Raw genomic sequence first — 21363 nt, forward strand, 5'->3', positions numbered from 1 at the left:
AATAGACTGTTGATAACCACAATTTGCTGAGTTCTCTTTATATTTTTCTTGTTTTTAATTATTTCCAAAATTATACGCATGAAATGTGTAAGTGCTGTCATTCTGTATAATGTAGGTGGTTTGAAATTTCTGCTGAAAAAAAAGTTATTGAAGATTAACAATTATCATATTGCACTTTGTACAATTGTCCTTAACAATGGTATAGCCTGGTGTGGGCTTAAAACTATTACTGTTTCAGATTCTAAGCAGCTGCCAGAAGGGGGGTCTCATTGATGGCCGTTTCTTTTACCCTACATGTTTTTCTACATGTACTTCACAGCAGTTATTTGCCAACTTTGTTACTTTGCAGATTCACATTAGCAATAAAAAAGAAAGTCAACTAATAAATTATTGTGCAAACTGGTAGTCTATAACGTAAATAACTTTATTTGTATAGCACCTTTTAAACAAAGTAACAAAGTAATTTACAGAAAAAAATCATATAAGTAAATAATAACCTTGAAAATTTGTTTAAAAAAATAGCTAAAATAATACCGTCAGTTAAGAAAGATACATAATATAAAAGTGATTTTTCAAAAGACATTTAAATAAGAGGACACTGAGATTATTAGTCATTCTAATGTACAATTTTTAAATGTTTCATTCTGCAGAATGAGTAGGTTTTGTTGTTCGCACTTGTACTAAGCTAAAAATTGAAGTGCAGGGCTTCTTCTAATAGTGTATTTCTACACTGTTGCACTGATACTTGTATTTAGGTGCAAGAACAATGTAGCCTACTTCTTCTTGATCGAGTGCGAGAATTATTGCTCAATTTCATACAGAACATCATCTTTACTATCAGTCTTATACCGATGTACTAACATGGATAAATCCGCTCTATTTTTGAAACAGCAAAGAGAGCCGACAGGAGGAAAAGTGCTGCAAAGCCAGTTTGAAGCGCAAATATGCTGCATTCAGGTCTCCTTGTAAAATCCAGAGTCCATGATTCTGAATGAACAAACTCAATGTTCGACACAAATTACAGCTTGAACAAATAGAAGTGTTAAAATAACCTTTAAGATAAATAAAAGATACAACCACAATAAAATAAATAGAAATAACATAAAAAACAAAAACAGAATACTTCATCAAGTAAATGAATGAATTCCTGAGACAGGTCAAACAAAAAAAATGACTCGTATGGAATTAAATAAATTAAGAATGTCCTCAAGATATGCATGACGAAATCTAAAACACCTTTAGAGAATAGATAAAGAAGTAGCAGGTGCTATATTCCCTAACCGGGTGGCATTTTTGTCAAAAAAAAAAAAAAAAAAAAAAAAACAGAAAAAAAGTTCAGTGTTGCCCCTGTAACTTATCGCAAATACGGCATCTGAAAGATGACTTGAAGGCATCACTGTTGTGTTCGGCGTCGCTCTTGAACGCAGCTCCTCATTTTTGTCCTGCACGACCTGCCGTCAGGGCAACCCGGAACTGAATGCGAGGTGAGGCTGAGCTGCTGTCATTTGATCGCAGTGTTCGGTGAACTGTGAAGCTGTCCTTTCCAGGTTAGTGTAGGAAGCAGGACGCTGCTTCTGAAGAGTTTAAAACCTTTCTAACTAGTCCATCCTTAATGTTAGCGCATACACGCTGATGCTATTCTGATTTCCAGGTGTGACAGACAGGTAATATCATAACAGCCCTCACGGGGAGCAGTCTATGCACTGACACCAAGAACATCTCACCAAACCCACCGTAAACCTGCAGGACTTAATTAGCTTAACACCTGCGACAACGTTATACACAAGTGTTCTGTAAGCTGCGTTTTGTAACAGTGTGACTCCACATCGTAACTCAAGATTGATTGACAGCTGTTTGCACCAATAAGAGGGAGGGACCCTTCCCCCGGGGAGAAAAATATAAAGGCCCAGAGTCCACGTACAGTATCAAAAGTAAAAGTACTCGAAACCTCTCCCTGTGATGTTTCGGATGCAGCTGCATGAATGTGTATGTTGCATTTTACTGCTGCAGATGTTTAAGGTTGAGCTCATTTTAACTACTTTATATACTGTCAGGTAGTTTAATCTTCAGCACTGCATCGTATTCTGTAAGGTTATCATGTTTGCAATGTTGCAGCGTAGCTGTCTGTGGAAACTCATTCTCCTAACAATCAACTTTTCATGCTCAGAGAAACGGCCTGTTTTCAGCTGTGTGATGATGTATTTTCCAGCTGATCCAAGAGGGGTTTAAACAGTTTCTTTATCTTAGAAATTTGGAGAACTTTCTAAAGCCATTAAAGAAACATTTGTCCTTCAGTTTATGAGAAACATTCACATTCAAAATGGATTCACATTTGGAGATACAAGGTTTTCATTGGACAGGAACGGTATGAAAATTGGAATCTGAAACGTAACTAAAGCTGCCAGACAGATGCAGTGGAGTTAAAAGTACAATATTCGCCTCTGAGATGTAGGGGAGCAAAGGTGGAATGTGGCATGCAATGGAAATACTCAAAAAAGTACAAGTACCATTAATTTGTACTTAAGCACATTACCTGAGTAAATGTACTTAGTTACATTTTACCATTGGAGAAACTTTGGTCATGCAGTCAAATTTAAACAAGTCTAAAAGAGACTGGAATCAGCAGATAAGATATGTGTCAGCTTTTATGTGTAGATTGTAAACTCTACCAAGACGGATACTTTTTATTTGAACTAGTGAATCTTAGAATATTGTTTCTTCCAAAAACACACCTTATTAAAGGAGCACAGTCTAATACTGGCTACTGAGGGGGTTTGAACCCGAGTTAGACTTGGCTGACGCGCTCTTTACCAGTTGTGCCTCCTGTAAACCCTTCCGTCGTTGTGTAAAGTTAAAAAATGTCCATATAATGGTTCCTCTTATTGCAAAAAGTACTTTATTAATTCTACAGTGAAAAATACAGCGGCTTGATTTACCTGAGTCAAAAAACGCATATTCAAAACCTGTTTGCCCTTTCGGGTCAAACCCTTTCTGTCCATGACAGGAAATGTCCCCTTAAATACCCATAGCGCCATCCCCTGGTCAAATAAACAATCTCACAATACCACATTTGGCTCCTACACACCTCCTCCCAGACCTGGTTTTGTTTGTGATGCCTGATCACACGTTTATGTGACGTCATCTTCGTCATCTAGCGTCCAGAATGACGAGCCTCCAGCTGAGTGCGAAGGAGGAGATGGTGGAGAGGTTTCTGGATGCTGCAGCCAGAGGAGACTCGGCCCAGGTTTCCACGCTGCTATCAAATGTCCCCTCACTCATCAACCAGACGGGATACAGCGGCTGGACAGCGCTGATGCTCGCCGCTCGCAACGGACATTACCATGTGGTGGAGGAGCTGCTGTCACATGGGTACAGAGAGCTGAGATGAAAACAGAACAGAACACAATAAATGCTGCACTCAAAATCTATATTTTGTGTGGAGTATAACTTTAAAGCTGCATTCATAGATGTTTGGCCACCAGGGGGCAGAAGAACTCAGACAGACATTAATTTTCCACCTTATAAAGTAATTCTAACATATTTTATTGTAGTTTATTTTTGTGGTTGTACCAGTTGTCTCAGTCTGTTTATCAATAAAACTACATAATATGTAGTTTCAAGGTTTAGTGCATTAATATTCATTTATATTAATGCATTAAACATATGTATTTCCTTGTGTTCTCCCCTTCCTCTCATTGCTTCTCCTGCAATCTCTAATCTCTTCTTTATTTTCAACCTTCAAGCTGTGACAAGTTTTCCGTGAACAGTTCGTCCCAGACTGCCTACGATATCGCCAAATTCTGGGGCCACAGACACATCTCCAACCTGCTGGGCCGGACAGATGACGGTTGCCACCGAGTCCTGCCGGGCTCTGACCTCAACCAGCATGAGAACTACTTCAGCAGAGAGACGCTGGACCGGCTGAGTGGGAAGAGGACAGATCAGGTCTGGTTAGAGGCCAAGCAGAGCCACCCAGATACAGTCTTCCTCCTGTTCTCCAGCCTCAGTCCCATGGTCAGCAGCTCCCGGGAGGATGACGACACAGGGGTACGCAGCTGAAGGCAAATGTTCCTGATATTTTTTATTTGAAGCAGCTGAACTGTCGCCATGTTGGGAAATTGGTTGTGATGATCTGCCCACATTTCAGAGCGTTCTGCTGTACGCATCTGGAAGAGAATCACAATCAGTGTTTTGTGAAGTCTCTCATGTATTAGCAACACACAAGCAGAATATTAAGCACCAGCTAGTCCTAAGATTAAGTCCAGCAGGGTATACATTTCTTTGGTAATAAATGAACAGCTCCCAGAGGAAATCCTAACATTTGCAGTTCGACAGTCAACTTTTGCAAGACGCAATGGAACATACAGAAGGGATCACTTAAGTGATAAGAAATAAGTAGCATCCAAGAACTGAAGCATGGAGGAAGGTGTGATTTTAGCTTTATAACTAATACAGAAAGAAAAGTTGCCTTTACAACAAGCTATCTTGAAAATAGCATAAAACAGTATTCCCCTTAGTGTTAAAGGGCACATTTCATTTTTAGGTTTTTATTCAGCATGTTTATTTGGACACTTAAGGTACCATAAATCCAAATACCCAAATTATTACAAGGAAACCAGAGACAGTTGTGAAGCTCAGAGGAAATGATGTAAAGTAAGTATACACAGAAGTATTCCGAGATGTTTCCCTCCTGCAGCCAACAGCTAATTTAAGTGACATTGTTTATTAGTCTGATGTCAGAGATTCAAGCTGTTGATGATGATTGTGATTCCAACTGTAACAGGTTGAGACCAAGCTGTGCCGCTTCAGATATGATGCAGTGAAAGACCTTCTCCAGAAACCCGCGACTGTGCTCATCTTCCTAGGAGTGGAGAAAAGGAAAAAGCCCTCCTCTTCCTCCTCCTCCTCCTCCTCTTCTCAGACACGGGAGGGTGTCCAGGAGCCTCCTGCTTGGTTTGCCATCAGCACAGATGAAGACACCGTTGAACTTCTTAAACGCTGCAGAGAAAAGAACTGCTCCTTTCCAAAGTCGCCCAACAGAGATCTGCTAAACTTCAACGAGGAAGAGGCTGGTGAGGAAAATACCGTGTCCTGTTCTTTCCCAGGGCTTCAGCCCCATATTTGATTATGTGTTTTAGGGCCTTGACCACGCCCATACGGACATTTTGCAAGACGTTTCCCTGTGTTTGGGCTTTTCGTTCACACGCAAACAGACTTTTAGGATAATATTTGTTTAATCTCTGCTAGTGTAAAAAATATACACAAAAACACTACTAGTTTATTTTTACACACTTCTTCAGGATTTTCAATACACCTCAAGCGTACTTGAAAACTGAAAATGTGTTATAAGGATTTAAAGAGTACTACCAATTTGCTTAAAAATGGTACATTGCACTCATGGACTAATGGATGACAAGTACATCTTCATGAGTATATTTCTATACTGCTTGAGCATTTCAAGCACACTTTAAATACAACTTAATAATCCTAAAATTAGCATATTTCTTGATCATTTTCAGTACACTTTAAGTATACTTTAACACTAAGGACGAACAGGATGTACTGTACACATGTGTCCTCAGATGCATCATGCATCTAATGCACATTAACACCCGCCTGTCATTGAAGTATCTGGCACCTCTTACTAGCAGTGTCTGTCGTTATGACAGAAGTGTGAAATAAGTTTATGTATGAGGTCAGCCCTGTGTGGACATGCTTTGTGTATCTGTATGTGCTACACTGAACGGCAAATAGATATACTCAATTTAGGGAGTAAAAATGTACTTTTGAATATGTCACAACAGCATAAAATTAATATACTTTTGATCTGTATAAGTTTATTTCAAGTCCACTGTTATGCTGATAATCTTTTAACACACTGAAAATATACTACAAACTATTTGAAGGTAATTATCTTCAAAGTGCACTTAAAATATTGAACTTAAATTTGACTAAAAATGTATTTTACTTTTGTATATTTGTTAAAAGTATGCTTTCAGTCAATTTTTGCAATATTGAAATATACTTTTCTACCCCTGCCTCTCACCAACTATTGGTGCAGTTGGTGAGAGGCAGGGGTAGATGATGGTAGTGTGGCAATTGGCAGTTACATGTGGCATCTAGGCCTTTGGCCTGTGGTAGCATTGTAGCAGCTAACAATAGCTAAAGCGGTGGTAGTATGATAGTATCCTAGCAGTTAGTTAGCAGTTAACATTAACAGTATAGGTGAATCTAGCTTTATTGTCTTCTTCTGTTCCTCTTAGCAGGTAGCAGGTATCACTTAACATTAGCTAAATGGTAGCATCGGAACTGTATTGTCTTCTTCTGTTCTTCACATGGTGGCGGTTAGCATTAGCATTAGCAATAGTTAAATGGTAGCATCGGTGCTGGCCACTACCTGGAGCATCTCTGGGTCAGTTGAACGTGGCGGTGCTGTTTGGATTGTGTAGGAGCAGTGTGAACTGGCACTAGGGGGGGTGACTCTGGGACGCCGGAGTTCACTGCCTAGCCTCCTGGAGGTGTAGTGGGACTAAGTAGGCGAAACACTGTTGAAGGGAGGTTTCCACCTGATGACCCCCAGAGACGTGTTAGGAATCACTGCTCTTTGGCATGTATAGAGGCAGATTAGAGCTCCAAGGTTCTTCACTGAGAATGAATCCTCTTTTTGAGCACAAGTATCTTGTGTTTAAATTAACTTAAGTACACATAAGTATATATATATATATATATATATTTTTTTTTTTTTTTTCTTTGTCTTCCAGGAGTTGTAGCTCAGGCTCGATCGGTGTTGGCCTGGCACAGCCGCTACAGCTTCTGTCCGACATGCGGCAGCAGCACCAAGCTGGAGGAGGCAGGATACAAGAGGAGCTGCCTGAACTCTGACTGCAGGAGCCTGAAGGGCGTTCACAACACCTGCTATCCACGAGTCGGTGCGAAGCTCCACCTGCACCTCACTTATGTGCTCTTAATAAAAGCTAATAATGCTATATAAGACAATATAATGTAGAAGCCTGCAGGATGTTAGCTTTGTCCCAAAGTCTACTTCCCTTTTGATAGAACAGTGGATAGAACATTCAGTGCACATGTGTCTTCATGTTGATGGACGTGTCAGCAGGTGCACTTGTCAGTTATGAATAGAATCAATTTGTGGGGAAAATATTCATGTAACAAATGAACACAGGCTTAAAGTTCATATGCGGGTTTCCATATTTAATGTGTTTCTGTGAAAGTGGTTTAAAATGAACCTTTTCTTCAGAGATTTGGATGACTGTAGTTAGTTAGCTGACATCATCTTAAACAAAGCTGAAATGATTACTCAATTCATTGGTTATTGATTCACAACTATTTTTTATCAAATTTGTCATTTTTATAAGTAAAAATTACTTCTCAAATAAGGATATTTGTTGATTTTCTTAAAGGTCAATGACAGTTAAGTGGATACATTTGGGTTTTGGACAACTGGTTGAGCAAAACAAGCGATTGAAGTCTGTAAACTCTCTTATAAAGGGCATTTTTCGCCGTTTTCTGACATTATACAGACCAGTCCATTGATTGATTAACTGAGAACGATCAAATGTTCTTAGGTCAACTTCAAAAAGGAGCATTGTTAGGAAAGCTTCTTAAAGATTTTAAGATTAGTTGTGACTGGAAGGTATAATAATGAAGTCTGTGGTAATGAATAATCTTCTTCCTCTGTCCTGTGTGGGTTTTCAGACCCAGTGGTCATCATGCTGGTAATCCATCCTGATGGAAACAGGTGTTTACTGGGAAGGAAGAAGGTCTTTCCAGTTGGCATGTTCTCCTGTCTGGCTGGATTCATAGAGCCTGGTAACTAACTCAGACACACACATAAACACACACACTGCATTGACTCACATGTGAAATATTGACCCTGGACTTGCAGTTTATCTCCCTACAATGTGAGAAACATGCTGTATGGGAGGAAAAGAAAGGGGCCTCATCTTCCCCTCATGTCCTGCAGGGGAGACGATGGAGGAGGCTGTGAGGAGGGAGGTGGAGGAGGAGAGTGGTGTGAAAGTCGGACCGGTTCAGTACGTCTCCTGTCAGCCCTGGCCGATGCCCTCCAACCTCATGATTGGCTGCCTCGCTGTCGCCACATCGACTGACATCAAAGTGGATGAGAACGAGATTGAGGAAGCTCGATGGTTCCCACGGCAGCAGGTACAAACAATACCATAATAGCAATAACAATGGCACCAATACTAGTACATGGTGTTTTTGGAGCTTTACAAAGAGTGAAAATGTCGGCCGTTTCAGTGTGAAAGAGGACAACATCAGTCTGCTCACACAGATTCATGTGGCAGTCAAATGAAGACAACTGTCGTCTCCAACTTTATCTGCTTTCAATCAGTTTAAATGGCAAGATAGCAGAATACACGGCGCAGCTTCGTCAGACAGCTTTATTTGCATGAAAGCATGATTTGATCAACATCTCTGTGCAGCACAGCAGGAGTTACGGACCACCTGGTTATCAAATCACTTCTTTGTGTTGCTTGTTCAGTTGTCTGGCCATAGAAAAACATGCTGATCAGAGAAGGTATTTCTGTATTCAAGCATAGTAGAAGTGATGGTGGAGAGAAAGAGGAGACAGACCAGAGGTTTACAATTAATTCATTCTGACCAGAAGAGAATGGAGAAAATAGATTTTGGGTCGACAGAGATCTTTACGAAAACAACCTGAAAACACTCTGTTAATGTCAGTCAAAAATCTCACTTCTTTTATTTGTTTGTTTGTTTGTTAAGGTGATTGAGGCGTTGCTCAGAGGAGCTCATCCCGCCTTCACTGTCCCTCCCAGACAGACCATCGCCCACCAGCTAATCAGACACTGGATCGGCATGAACTCGAACCTCTAACCTCCAATGCTTGCCCTCCAGCTAGCTTAGGCAGACCTGCTGGTGGTTGTATGGATCTAAAAAACCACCAGCTGTCTGAACTGTTGCTCCTTTATCATGACAAACAAGCTGCCAGCAGAAGGAAATACCAAATTCTTCATGTTGTACATGACAATATATACTGTTAAATGACGTGAGCATGTGGACTGATAGAGTCTTTCAACATCTACAGTTAAAGGCAAAGACAGAACTGTGCAAAATGGAAAAGATAACAAAGAATATGCTCTCACTTGAAAGCTACCAGGTTTGAACTTGGGAACTGACTGTGTGACAATGGATAAAATAAAAGGCAACAGTGCAAAGGTGAGGAAGAAATGGTGGAAGTCCACCATCAGGTTATGATACCAGACAAATGCAGAAAGCTTTCATCAGTCTTTGCATCACACAGCTGTAACAGAAACACTCTATTTCTTCCAGAAGCAGTAATGTGAGTACAACTTTCAGGTTCAGATAAATCATGTCAACACTAGAGATACTTAAAGCTGAACAAAACCATATTCTAATGCTGAAGCATCATTTGAAGACGTGAAAACCAGTATTTAAAGACAAACTCTAATTTAAATAAATGTCTGAATATGTGCAGTTTAACGCCTGCCCATAACTTGTCAAATGTACGTAAATGTCAGCCATCTTTATAAATGTAACTAGACAATTCTGAGGCCACCGAAATTTTGACAGTGGCACGAGGGGACTGCTGGTGTTATCTATACCTCTGTTTCTCAAGCCTGGTCCTGGAGTACCACTGCCCTGCATGTTGACGTATCCCTGCTCCAGCACACCTGATTCAAATAAATGGCTCGTTATCAGGCCTCAGCAGAGCCCAGTAACGAGCAGAGCATTTGAATCAGGTGTGTTGGAGCATGAAAACATCTAAAACATGCAGGGCAGTGGTACTCCAGGACCAGGATTGAGAAACACTGATCTATACTAAACATTCAGTAGTCACAATTTCAGTTCAAGATATCTCTCCCTTGTTTTAACTAGTTAAAACATAATTGAAGGTCACTTCAAGGGACAATATACATACTTTTAATTAATGGGAGTTAATGGGAGAGACTCCCCTGCCGTGTCTCGAGCCACAAATGCATTTTTTTCAACAGGGAAGTGTCTGTAGCCAATCAGATGTATTGGCATATTTCAATAAAATTATTGATTATCAAACCGTGGTATATGTATCAATATCTACTAGTGTTGTCATGATACCAACAATACTTTTTTGATACTTTTCAAAAGAAAAAGAAAAAAAAAGTCATTATTGGTGAGACAGATAATCTAAAAAATATTTTCATTAGATACAGCCTGTCTTAAGTAGGACCAAAGTCTTTAAATGGTATGTTACTATCTTTATAACATATTAAATGGCTAAATCTGTATGTAAAAGTTTGTTACTTCATAAAGATCATGTGTGTGTGCATTTACAGCTCTGGGAAAAAAAAAATTAAGGGGCCACTTCAACTTTATTGCAAATCAGCATGTCTACATGTATGCCAAAAGGTTAAAAATTGCTGTAACAATATTAATATAATAGGCCTAATATAAAATAATATAAATGGGCTATTTAAACCAGAGAATGTGGTAGCTAATTGCAGTGCAGCTTCATTTTTTTTCTGTACTTTTGTGGAGAGTGAAGGGGGCTATACATATAAGTTATTACCTGACTCCTGTTCATGTTCTTGCATAGAAGCTGTAAGATTGGCTGAAAGCATACAGCGTTGCTTGTGCTATGACATGATGGAGAACGACATGGAGAATGAGTTTCACTATGAGCTCCCTGAATATATTAAACATTAAATATCTATATTTCAAATATGTATGTGGTTTAGAATGAATACAACATCTACAGCTATTTCATAGCTGTAAGGGCCAGTGACTCTGTGGGTTGCCCCGTGTCCCTAATAATAATAATAATAATAATAATAAGAAGAAGAAACGCGCAGTGCCCCCGAGTCACTGGCCCCTGCAGCTATTTTCATAGCTGTAGGAGCCAGTGACTCGTCGCCCGTGTCCCTAATAATAATAATAAGAAGAAGAAACGCGCAGTATAACAATAGTGACTTGGGGCTTTGCACCGTGTCCCTAATAATAATAATAATGATAAGAAATGCGAGAGATTACAATAGTGGCTCGAGCTATAGAGGCGAGTGGCTCGTGCATTGCCTCATGCCACTAGTAAATGTAGCTTAATGCATCTTAATATTCACAGGCTCAGATTAATTGATTGGGACATTAAAACAACTTTGATTTCCCCTGATAAATCCTCTCGTACAATTTTGCTTTTGCAAAAGATCAAAATGCCTGATCACTGAAGCTGATAACTTATGTACAAATGTTCTAGCACCTTTCACGTTCTTCACATGGGTAAATGCAGGAGGAGCCAATGCAGAAGGTTCCAACAGACTACAGCCGAGTTGTCCAGCAAAGCCAGCAAAACCAAAACCTTGAGCCAAGTTGAACTTTTCCGCTCTGATGCAGCAAGCACTCATTCTACATTACTTTGTTACATGAATGCCGTCTGTCTGCTAACCCCAGGGCCAAAGATAAAATAGTCGCTGCTTTTATGACATTCAGAGTATTATAAGCTACTGTGCAGGGTTTTGGTGTCGGACAAAGCCTTCATCTCCTATCTCACAGTTACTGTCATTATTGAGCGGGTTTTTATGTTCCATCTTATTTTACATGAAATGTTTAGCCCTGTTTTTATGTCCATTCTGTTTTGTCTATGTGAAGCACTCACTTGGCGCATGTGAGGTCTTTGTCGTAAAGCACTTTGAGCTGCAGTTCCTGTATGAAATATGCTGTACAGATACATTTCAATATGATTATTATTGGCATTAATGGCCTCCGTACACAGAATGAACTGGTTTCATTTAGGTGACACCACTGCAACGTTTTCCCCTCTCAGTACATAGTAAGAATAGCTTTGTTGTCTCCATTTTATATCCATCCTCTGATTTATCCATCTGTGCCTTGACCTAGCATGCAGTACTAATGGTTCTGTCTTCATCTGCAATTTTTGCAGTAAAGCAACTATTTGCTATATAATCAGTCTCACAGATCAGATAAGAACAGTCAGTCTGTCTGCTCGCTGTTTCAGCATCAGTTTTCCCCAGAAAGGAGGGGTTTACTGTATGCTCAGCCTCACATGTCATTCTCACAGCAGTTTCCTTCTGCTGTGATGTCTCAGAAAAGTCAATGTCTCTGCCCTCTTCCTCTTTCTGAGGAAAGCAGCCGTTAGCTTCCTGTGTCTGAGGCAGCGGAGCAGCGTCAGCTATGAAAACTCCGTCCGGATGATGGCAGTTCACTGTGTTGTCAGGATGGTCAGACTGGGGAGAGACCAGTTGGTGCTCCGTGAACACTGGAGAATCAGAAACATACTCTGTGTACAGTTTGATGATGAGGTGACTGATTGACAGCAGGGAGGTGCCTTCATGTAGGTCCTCTTCTGAGGAGTGCTGAGAGTTCGGACCGACCATGATGACACTTTTCTCTCCGAGTACATCCGTCACCTGGAAGTCCTTCATATCCAGGATGTTCCTCTCTGTCATTTTCTGTTGAAGGGAACGATTGATTGGATTTCAGTCAGGAAAGATTAGTCAATGAATATACTGTAACGTGTTGCTGATAAAGAGAAGTTTAGATTTCTGGCCGACACACAAACCGAAACTCCAACTGTTGTCCTGGTGCGTCTGTCATGATCAGTGCAACACACAGTACTTGATTTTCAATTTAAAATAAACTCTAGTGAAGATCCTAAAGTTCGCAAAGACGCCAGATCTACCTCATTTTTTCATCTTGATTGATTGCATGATGCAGCCTCAACAACCAGATACAAAAACAGTTGCTTCCCACAAGCCGTCACCCTGACGAACAGTTAGCAGTGATAGTCACTGACCCTCTGACACCAACACATCCACTGACTCATGCACAGTTTTTAAGATGTGCGTTCATCACTCACTGTCAGCACGCTGCAAATTTCTTTGTATATATTGTTTATTTCATATTTTGGCACTATTTAACTTATTGTTCAGTCCTTTGTACTGTGCAAGTACAGCGAGTGAAATGTTTCAACCAGGTCAAATTCCTTGTATGTGCACACATGCCAATAAAATCAATTTGGATTGGGATTTGGGTTCAGGTTTGGGTTTGGGTTCTAATTATTCTGTCTTGTTTCAAGATACCGAGGCTAAATTCCTGAAACGAAACTGCTTGGGGAGAAGATGCAGAGTTTGTCCATTATTTTAAGAAAAGTAGGTCTTGGAAGCTGAATCTGAGATTAAATAACATGGTTGCTTCTGTGTTCTAGTTGGATTTGGCTCTAAATCTCAGTCTAGCAGAACGCTTGATGGGCTGTGAACACACAAGCCAGAATAACGAGAACAACATCTGTAAGAGCAGATCACCTGGTGGCTCGTGTCCATCAGCCACTGGCCTGTCGTACTGCCCCGAGGGCTGGAGATCGGCGGGAAGAAGTACGACTGGTACCTGCACAATAACCGATTAATAGAGACTTTTTATCTAAACAGTAAAAAAAAAAAAAAAAAAAAAAAAGCAGTTAGAAAGTCAAGTCATTTTGGCTTTTTGGAACGAACATGAGGCACGTCGTATTCTATTTGTCAGCTGGTCTGTTGTTCAGATAACAACAGACGTCAGAGACGTCAGCATAATACACGGAATGTGGTCAAATGAGGCTTCTACTTCACACAGGATCCAACCAATGAGGTAGGTGCATCCCTGTGTTATTTACTGGAGCATTAGATGTGATCATGTGTGCGTTGACTCACACGGTCCGAGACAGGATGGAGATGATGAACACAGTAACGGCCAGCAGCAGCAGAGGAGTCGCTGTAGCCACCGCTGTTACCTCATCTGGAAAGCACTCGTGAAACCAGAATCAAAGGCTCAATCATCAAAGGCAATCCTTGAGTTACTGTATTTGTCTGTGTTCTCACTTTGCATTTCTTTTTTTTTTTTTTCTAAATGATGCACATGTGGTGTCTATTTGCGCAAGCTTTCTCAAGCTGCCGTGCATTGAGCCCCTCGGGACACCGTATGCACATGTTGTACATGCCTATGCCTGAGAGCAAACATGAGTGGGTAGCCGACATCACCACAAATTTCTGTTATGAAGAATATAAAGTTACACTGTTGTCACACCAAAAAGGAAATGGCAAATTCCTTAATCATTTGAGTATCAGGCCATATTTTACTAGGCGATATTTCAACTATTTGTTGGCTCTCTACTTTAATTAGATAGATTATTCTTATTCTCATTCACAAAGCTAGATGTAAGATACAATATTTGTTATCCAGGACTCTGTCTTAGATGTTTTGTGTTTAATCATTGCTTGTAAGCATGGTGGGGAAATACATTTCACAAAGGAAGAAAACTTAAGCCCTCAAAAACCAAACCTGGCTTCTACTAATTCTTCTTTGACATCCAATAGTTGCTTTTAGATTAGGATCGAGAGCAAGACAAAATCTTCAGAACAACCAGTTATACTCACCAAAGTCTGTTCTCACGGGGATGATGTCTCTGGAAACATTATCAGCCAATAGGAGAAGAGAATACTCAGTGTTGGGTTTCAAGTTGATGAGGGTGTGCTGCGATTGGTCCGGCCACAAAGACAGAGCTGGAAAGGAGAGAACAATCTCTGTACTACAGACACAGTTTCTAAAAAAAACAGCTCGCACATGTGTTTTAAAAATACTTTCACAGTTAGATGCTGAAGGTAGTCTGAACAATAAACCCTGTGACACATTTCAGAAGAAAACTCCTTCATGAACCTACTTTGTATCTCTGAGTCTTTCCTCAGCATCACTCTGTATCTGTTCACTCTGATTGGCCTGGACTTCTTCTGCCACTCCCACACAAATGTCACAGTTGACTTGGTCACGCCCATCACCGTCAGTTTGACCGGCTCCATCAGAGCTGAGAAAACACGAAAAACGTGTCCTGTCAGGCGTCTCTGCTGACGGTTTCTGTCCTGAAGAGGAGACTAGATGATGATCGTCTTAATTATCGTCGTCGATCCTGGTCTAATCTCAACAATAATACTTTCTAAAAATGTCTTCCAAGTAGAGGATGTGGTGGCCAAGGCTCTAGTCTGTTCAGTGTCTCTTTCTTCAAAAGCATTTGATTCATGCTTCCTTGCCCAGAATTGTTGTCATGTGTTCAGCATCTTGCTTATCTATGATTCCATCTAATTATTTCTATGGATATTATTTAATTGTAACTGTGAAGTAGTTTGTAACTCTGGTGCTGAGCAGTTTTATCGACGTACTTACAAAACCTGTTAATTGTGGCTAAATCTCGTAGATTTTCTCTGAAACGTCTCTCAAGATTCATCAGTCGCAGACCAAATGTCATGTGATCTGTCTTTCTTTCTTGGTGTTTCTCTCAAAATGATCTCAAAAGCCCAGATGAAAATCCATTTTTTGTGTACACTCACACCCCTGACACAAATAGAACTGTTGATTTTGCTGACACCACTAATCTCATGCCCTCTACCATTATCCATCCAGCATAGTGTTGATCTTGAAAGTAATAATGCTAACATTAACAAGCTAAATGGGAAGGTAATGTCTTTGCTCAGGGTTGACGTGGGTTAATCTATTGTTAAGTGCTTTGTTTAAAAGGACGCGATCATGACGATCAGCACACGTTTTCACTCTCCATGTTTACCTCCCTGCTGCAGACCGGCAGGCAGCGACAGAGGAGATCCACAGTGCTGCCTGTAGACAGGGAACACACTGATCAGGTAGGACTCATCGGGGTCCACATCTGTAAACACACCACACACGCACTTAGCATACCTGTACATGCTGTAAATTGAATATACTGTGTGGGAAGAAACTTGTATGGCATGTTATATCATCTTGATATGAATTCACCTCAGATTCTACTTTTGCTACTGTCAATAAATCCCATGAGAAGACCCAAAACATCAACGTTGCTCACAAATCTGTACAGTTGTTTAAATTATAAAAAAGACTCAGTAAATTCCTAAAAGACCTGTTCAGTGCAGTTTTAGTCAAACATTACTCAAACAGGAGAAAAAAGTGCATTTGTTGGGGACTATTTTTGGTGGTGGATTAATCCACTTTCGGTGCTGTAGTGAGTGTTTGGGTAACAAAGGAACATGTCACTTTGTGCCACAGAGGTTTCACCAGTTGTTTGGCCTGGTTTGAACAGTCTCTCACCAAAAATGACTGTTCCAGCTTGTTTTTAAAAGAAATGTTCTTCACTTTTATTTTTATTTTTAATTTGCTTGCAAAGTAAGAAATTCCCAGCTATTCAGAGCAGAGGTACTGTATGCAAGTGTCAGCAGTGCATCTGCTCGATGACTCCGTCACATCTTCACACTGACTGATACAGCTTTACCTAAATGTCGGACAAGAATCTTCTCTGGTGCAGCTGAATATTTAATGATTAATGAGGCGTTGAACACATTTGCACCTTGTATGACAGTGGAGGTGGTGAAGCTGTCCACTGTAGTCCAGCGGCTGGGGGATGGACGAGTCTCAGAGTGCCACTGGACAGCAAAATGACTGACAGGTGGGACATAGGGCGGGGCTGTGAGGCTCACCCATTGCACCAGAAGGCCTTCCACAGAAGGGAAGGAGCTGGAAACCCACAAGTTTCTCACCGAGGGGAGAGCTGCAGAAAACAACTGGATTGTAAGCAGTTGAAAAGAACAAAATCTGCATCTTGATTACCACAACCTGCATGATAGGACACATATCAACACAATGTCATTAGCTGCCAATTTTCAAATCTCTTCTTATGAAGATGCCTACAAGCACATTAACACACCACACAGCAGTGTTTTTCCATCCATGCATCATCTCAATCTGCTAATCATTTTGCAGAGTCACAGGGACGGCGATCTGTCCCAGCTGACAGTGAGCAGGAAGCTGGGTTCATGGGGACAGCTTGATAAATCACATGAAACAAGCATCGTTATCATTCAGCTGCTGCGTTTCTGTTTCAGCAAGTCAACGCCTTAAGAGAACGTTTGACTGGAGAAGTGCTGTGTTGCAACAAGTTTTATCTGAACATCATGTCACTGCTCTGTTACTTCCGTCTCTGCTAGAAAACACACAAACGCATACCCAGGATATTGCATAAGTACAGAGCCAAGGTTTTAGATTTGATAGTGTCAGTTTAAAAGTTGTCAACCAGGATTGTCAATTTAACTCATGTTGTGGAGACATGAATCTGTTTACACAGTCACATTGTGGGGACCCTTCTACCTTATGCAAATCCCCATCATGTAAGTCATTCAATTTTAGGCAGAGGACTGGGGTTAAGGTTAGAGAGAGGGTTAGAGTTAGAGTTAGGCAAGTAGTGGTTCTGATTCTGGTTAGGGTAAACCTCCAGGAAATGAATGTAAGTACATGTGATGTCCCCAAAAGTAATGGAAACACAACTCTGTGTGTGTGTGTGTGTGTGCGTGCGTGCGCAATCAGCGTGCCACTCACCGTTCTGTCTTTCTATGTTGATGCTGAGATGTGCAGCAGGGCCGTATCCAGCCATGTTAAAGGCTGTAACTGTGACACTGCAGTTCCCCTCCTCCACCACTAGGAGTGCTGTCACCTCAGTGACATTTCGAATTAAACTGCCGTGCAGCTCCTGCTTCTTCACTGGCTCATAGCTCACCTGGTATCCGAGGACGCGACCTCTGGCTTTACTGAGGTCGAGGTCCTGCGGAGAGTCAGGATGTTATTTTTAATTTAGTTTCAGTCTCTTGATGAAAATGTACATTAGTTTCAGTCAATTTTCAATTTAAGTTATTTGGTTGTTGTTAGTATGAGCCAAATGTTAGTAACAACAAAAAGACATTATGGTCTAGTTTCCTCAGTGAAATGTTCTAATTCATGTCATGCATTTTTAATTAGTCTATAAATCCATTGCTTTTTTCCCTCCTCGAACCTGTGCTGTTAATTAACATTACTGACAGAAAGATAACATTTCTGAAACGCTCGGTCAAACAGCTAAATCAGCTCCCAAAGACTGGCTTTCTGTGTGTGTAGTGAGATACTGAAATGCATGCAGCTCATCCATCTAGACTTAAAACAGTATTTAGTTCTTGTCCATGTTTCATATTGTCATTTAGTTGTTATTTGTTGAAGAAAAATTTACATGTTGTTATGGTTTTGTTTTCCAAGATTCCAGTTTATTTGCTTTTGTTGTTCTATTTAGTTTTATTCTCAACTGGTAAAAATAAGAAAAAAAATATTTTTGTCATTGTTTTTATTTAAAATGCACAATGATGCCAAGAACATGCAGTCTAACTATTATCCAGTGTACCTTCCACATGAGATGAAGGAGAAAAGATCCAGCAGAGTCAGATTCCTCCACTCTGTAACACACCTCTGGAGGCCTGGAGGGGACTGGCAAAAAAAGTGCAAAATTAAAACTTTAATGTCATTAGTTTTTAATTTATTGTGCCAGGTATGTGTGCAGTTCATGTCTGTTTGAATGGGAACCGTTACCCCTGTCCAGCGTCCTCACAGCGATGTCAGAGCTCCAGTCGCTCCAGATGCCGGACTCTTCTCTGCAGGCCACAGCAGCTCTGTAGATGGTAAACGGCAGGAGGTCTTTGATTTTGTAGGTCACTATCTGATCTCGGCGTGCAGGGACAGAAACTGAAGCCTGGGGAAAAAAAAAACACACCAAGAAAAAAAGCTGACTCTGGTATTTGGTAGTTGCTGACGAGATACAGAGGGCATTCTTCAAGCACATGTTCTTCTTCTTCATGTCTCCATCTCCCATTTTGAAAGCCATCCTTTAATTTTTCCTTTTTCTTTTTCTCAGCACTCTCACTTTCTCTTTGTAAGTTGTTTACACGAAATTTAGACCCCAATTTAATGTAGAACTTCGCTCTGTGAAGGGACTATTGTCCTCTCTGGACTCCCTCCAAAGAGAGATTTCTCTGTGTAGCATGATGTTTAACTTTATTTTAGGGTCAAAGGCCTCATACAGCATGAGCCTCACACAAATAAACCGCACAAAAATGTGAATAATAAGCTTGTGGCATCAGGTATAACCAGTGCGTGGTGGTTATGAAGATGCTGTGGACGAGGCAAGTCCCCAGGTGGTGAGACAGTACCATGTTGAGTGTTTGAAGGACCTGGGTCTAACCTGGGTCCATCTGTGAGTGTGGTCGACTCTGTAGCGAAGCCGACACCCGCCGTCACTGCTGCTTCTCCAAGACACATCGACAGAGTCCGCAGTGGAGCCGAGTCCAGTTAAGACCGGCTGAGAGGGTTTGACTGAGGAGAAGAGATGAGGATTCAACTACTTCATCCGAAATTCATGTTTGTCTAGCAGTCGCTCTGTGGATGGCCAGTTATCTCTGGAAACTTCACACAGGTAGTGGCAGAGGAAGACCTCAGTGAGCCGGCATCATATTCATTAGAGGAGTGAGAAAATGTCTGGGCCACTGACCTGCATCATAAAGAAACACAGCGTGAGGCTGGGACCACATCTCGCCACCCATCATGCGGTTTCTTATCCTGGCTGTCACATTGAGGACGGCGGCTGGGTTGAAGATTCCCCGGCAGGATAAGATTTGATCCATGCTGAAGAAGAAAAACAAACTCAAAACAGAGATTAAGAACTGAGTTTTTTTTTTTTTTTTTTAAGATGCAAAGTTGCTGAATCTGCACTCTTTTCTAAAAGAAGAAAAGCTCCTCTACATCTGAGACACATGAGCTCATTAGGTCTCGGTTAAAGCTGGAGTGTAGTATATAGAACTACATTCACAGCTACTACAACTTCACACAGTCGGTAGTCAGTCATCTCCAGCTGGTCGGAGTTTACCTCCTGAAGATGAGCGAGACGTCAGTGTGGCCGTTTGACTCCTCGCTCCACTCACATGCCATGGATCTGTGTGATATCAGGTAGTGACAGGACATGTTGAGGCTCTCTGCGGGAAAAGAACAGGGGCATCCGGCTTTAACATCAAACAGCACTCGGGAGCCCACGCTTCATTCAAATCAGACACGTGGTGGTGTAAGCTGGACTGACGGTGTTAAAGAAGTCTTCCAACTGCTATTGTGACTTACACCTTGTGGGGATAAAAGAAAAATGTACATTTGTGTGGCCATGCGTGTGTGTGTGTGTGCTCACTCTGTATAGATGAAGCAGGTCGAGGGCCACAGTCGCTGAGGTCAGCGACACACACTCGCTTGTCCTTTTCACACAGCCTCAGATCAGAGTCCCTCACCGTCACCTCTGACACGCACACACACAGAAACAAGACTGACACCACATGTAGCTACATACAGAGCGTATAGGTGGAGCATACCAAAACAAAACCTGGACAAGTAATTAATGAAGCCACCCACCCACCTGTCTGCATTCAATTAAATGTGGATTATGTTAGTGGTTGTCACTCTCAGCCTTGGGGTCAGGATGAAAGCCTTTTTTTTCAGTTTCCTGTATTTCTTATTTCTACTTTCCTGTAAAATACTGGATAGTTTTACGCCTTTGCGCCTCAAATATTTAATTCAAATGTGTTTTTATTAATCTCGGTTGATACACAGCCCATTAAACCACATGTACGACCCTGTGGGACACTGTGCAAAGCATAAATGAAACAGAACGGTTGATTTGCTAATCGGGTTTGACAAAACAGCCCAGAGACAATACATAATGTTTGATCTCATCAACTTGTTCACTGCGTAAGACATACAAATTTGCCCTCTTTGGAATCTTCATTGAAGGCCTGAAGTGGCTCTAAAAAGAAAATCAGTTCCATAAATTCAAGATGAATCTAAATCTACCTCAATACATGTCTGAGGAAAGTCACTCAGGCTCTCTAAACTAAGAACACTTTAGACCTTAGATTAATCCCTGTCTGGACCAAGCAATGAGGTTTAACATTTAAATAACAGCAAAATGCAATATGTAGCCTTTAATGAGGGTTTTGGGTAACTCACCATAAGAAAACACATAGAGGAGGTTCATCACTGTCCAGGTGGCAAGCTGCAGTTTATGAGACCAAATGTCCATCTTAACTGGAAAAAATGACAGCATATTCAGAAGATCGGCTCATTAACATCCGAAAACATCCATACAGAAACCCACAGAGACCATGCTGCTTTCATCTCTGACATGTTCATGATGAGGAAGCCTCTACAGACTGAGGCGCTGAGGTGTCTGTAGTCAGGAAATTGCTCCACGCCTATAAGCAACACCCATCAACACATCAGATGCATGCTAGGGTTTTAGTTTCCTCAGAGATGACCACCGTTTGTTCACAAATAAACCTGCACTGCAGTGGAATGACAGGATCATTTAAACAATTAAAGGCGGTACGCTTAGGATTTTCACATCATGTCAACACGTTCCTGTAAAAGAGCAGTTCAATTCCCCCTTCACTCTACTTTCAGCCACGCAGCAGCATGGCTCCAGGGTAGGAAAGTCAGTGTGCGGCATCAACA

At 41.1% G+C, this 21363-nt stretch overlaps 2 protein-coding genes across 7 annotated transcripts; one reads left to right on the forward strand and one right to left on the reverse strand.

Moving 5' to 3' along the window:
• The first annotated feature begins 1410 nt into the window (after window positions 1–1410).
• nudt12 (nudix (nucleoside diphosphate linked moiety X)-type motif 12) lies at window positions 1411–9691 on the forward strand. Of its 4 annotated transcripts, none has more exons than XM_041936988.1 (8): window positions 1411–1547; window positions 3156–3369; window positions 3744–4047; window positions 4784–5072; window positions 6762–6929; window positions 7714–7827; window positions 7982–8181; window positions 8764–9691. In XM_041936988.1, the coding sequence occupies exons 2-8, from the start codon at window positions 3164–3166 to the stop codon at window positions 8872–8874; spliced, it is 1392 nt and encodes a 463-aa protein (XP_041792922.1). In that variant the 5' UTR covers window positions 1411–1547; window positions 3156–3163; the 3' UTR covers window positions 8875–9691. The 4 variants fall into 4 exon arrangements, with proteins under 4 accessions (XP_041792922.1, XP_041792921.1, XP_041792923.1 ...); XM_041936987.1 differs by having other exon boundaries at window positions 1462–1484; XM_041936989.1 differs by having other exon boundaries at window positions 1528–1664.
• A 140-nt stretch (window positions 9692–9831) lies between these two features.
• Window positions 9832–21042, reverse strand: LOC121607281 (interleukin-6 receptor subunit beta). Of its 3 annotated transcripts, none has more exons than XM_041938011.1 (15): window positions 20860–21042; window positions 20048–20152; window positions 19794–19844; window positions 19364–19497; window positions 19058–19188; window positions 18409–18568; window positions 18224–18306; window positions 17395–17617; window positions 16370–16570; window positions 15596–15694; window positions 14702–14842; window positions 14418–14543; window positions 13695–13779; window positions 13314–13395; window positions 9832–12461 (listed from the first exon to the last, which is right to left on the reverse strand). In XM_041938011.1, the coding sequence occupies exons 4-15, from the start codon at window positions 19494–19496 to the stop codon at window positions 11886–11888; spliced, it is 2040 nt and encodes a 679-aa protein (XP_041793945.1). In that variant the 5' UTR covers window position 19497; window positions 19794–19844; window positions 20048–20152; window positions 20860–21042; the 3' UTR covers window positions 9832–11885. The 3 variants fall into 3 exon arrangements, with proteins under 3 accessions (XP_041793945.1, XP_041793944.1, XP_041793946.1); XM_041938010.1 differs by having other exon boundaries at window positions 19739–19844; XM_041938012.1 differs by lacking the exon at window positions 9832–12461 and having other exon boundaries at window positions 13318–13428; window positions 19739–19844.
• Window positions 21043–21363: the final 321 nt, after the last annotated feature.

The sequence above is a fragment of the Chelmon rostratus genome, chromosome 5 (assembly GCF_017976325.1).
Source record: "Chelmon rostratus isolate fCheRos1 chromosome 5, fCheRos1.pri, whole genome shotgun sequence".
NCBI classification, from domain to species: Eukaryota; Metazoa; Chordata; class Actinopteri; order Chaetodontiformes; family Chaetodontidae; genus Chelmon; species Chelmon rostratus.

Excerpts from the sequence above, each read along its gene's own strand:
- LOC121607281 (XM_041938010.1), bottom strand. The coding sequence starts at position 20,956 with ATGCTGTCATTTTTTCCAGTTAAGATGGACATTTGGTCTCATAAACTG. Across the intron at positions 18,569-19,057 it reads ACACTCACAGATGGACCCAG|GCTTCAGTTTCTGTCCCTGC; the intron begins GTTAGACCCAGG and ends TTTTTTCCCCAG. Across the intron at positions 12,462-13,313 it reads TGATGGACACGAGCCACCAG|AAAATGACAGAGAGGAACAT; the intron begins GTGATCTGCTCT and ends TCCCTTCAACAG.
- nudt12 (XM_041936987.1), top strand. Across the intron at positions 3,370-3,743 it reads GAGGAGCTGCTGTCACATGG|CTGTGACAAGTTTTCCGTGA; the intron begins GTACAGAGAGCT and ends TCAACCTTCAAG. Across the intron at positions 5,073-6,761 it reads CTTCAACGAGGAAGAGGCTG|GAGTTGTAGCTCAGGCTCGA; the intron begins GTGAGGAAAATA and ends TTTGTCTTCCAG.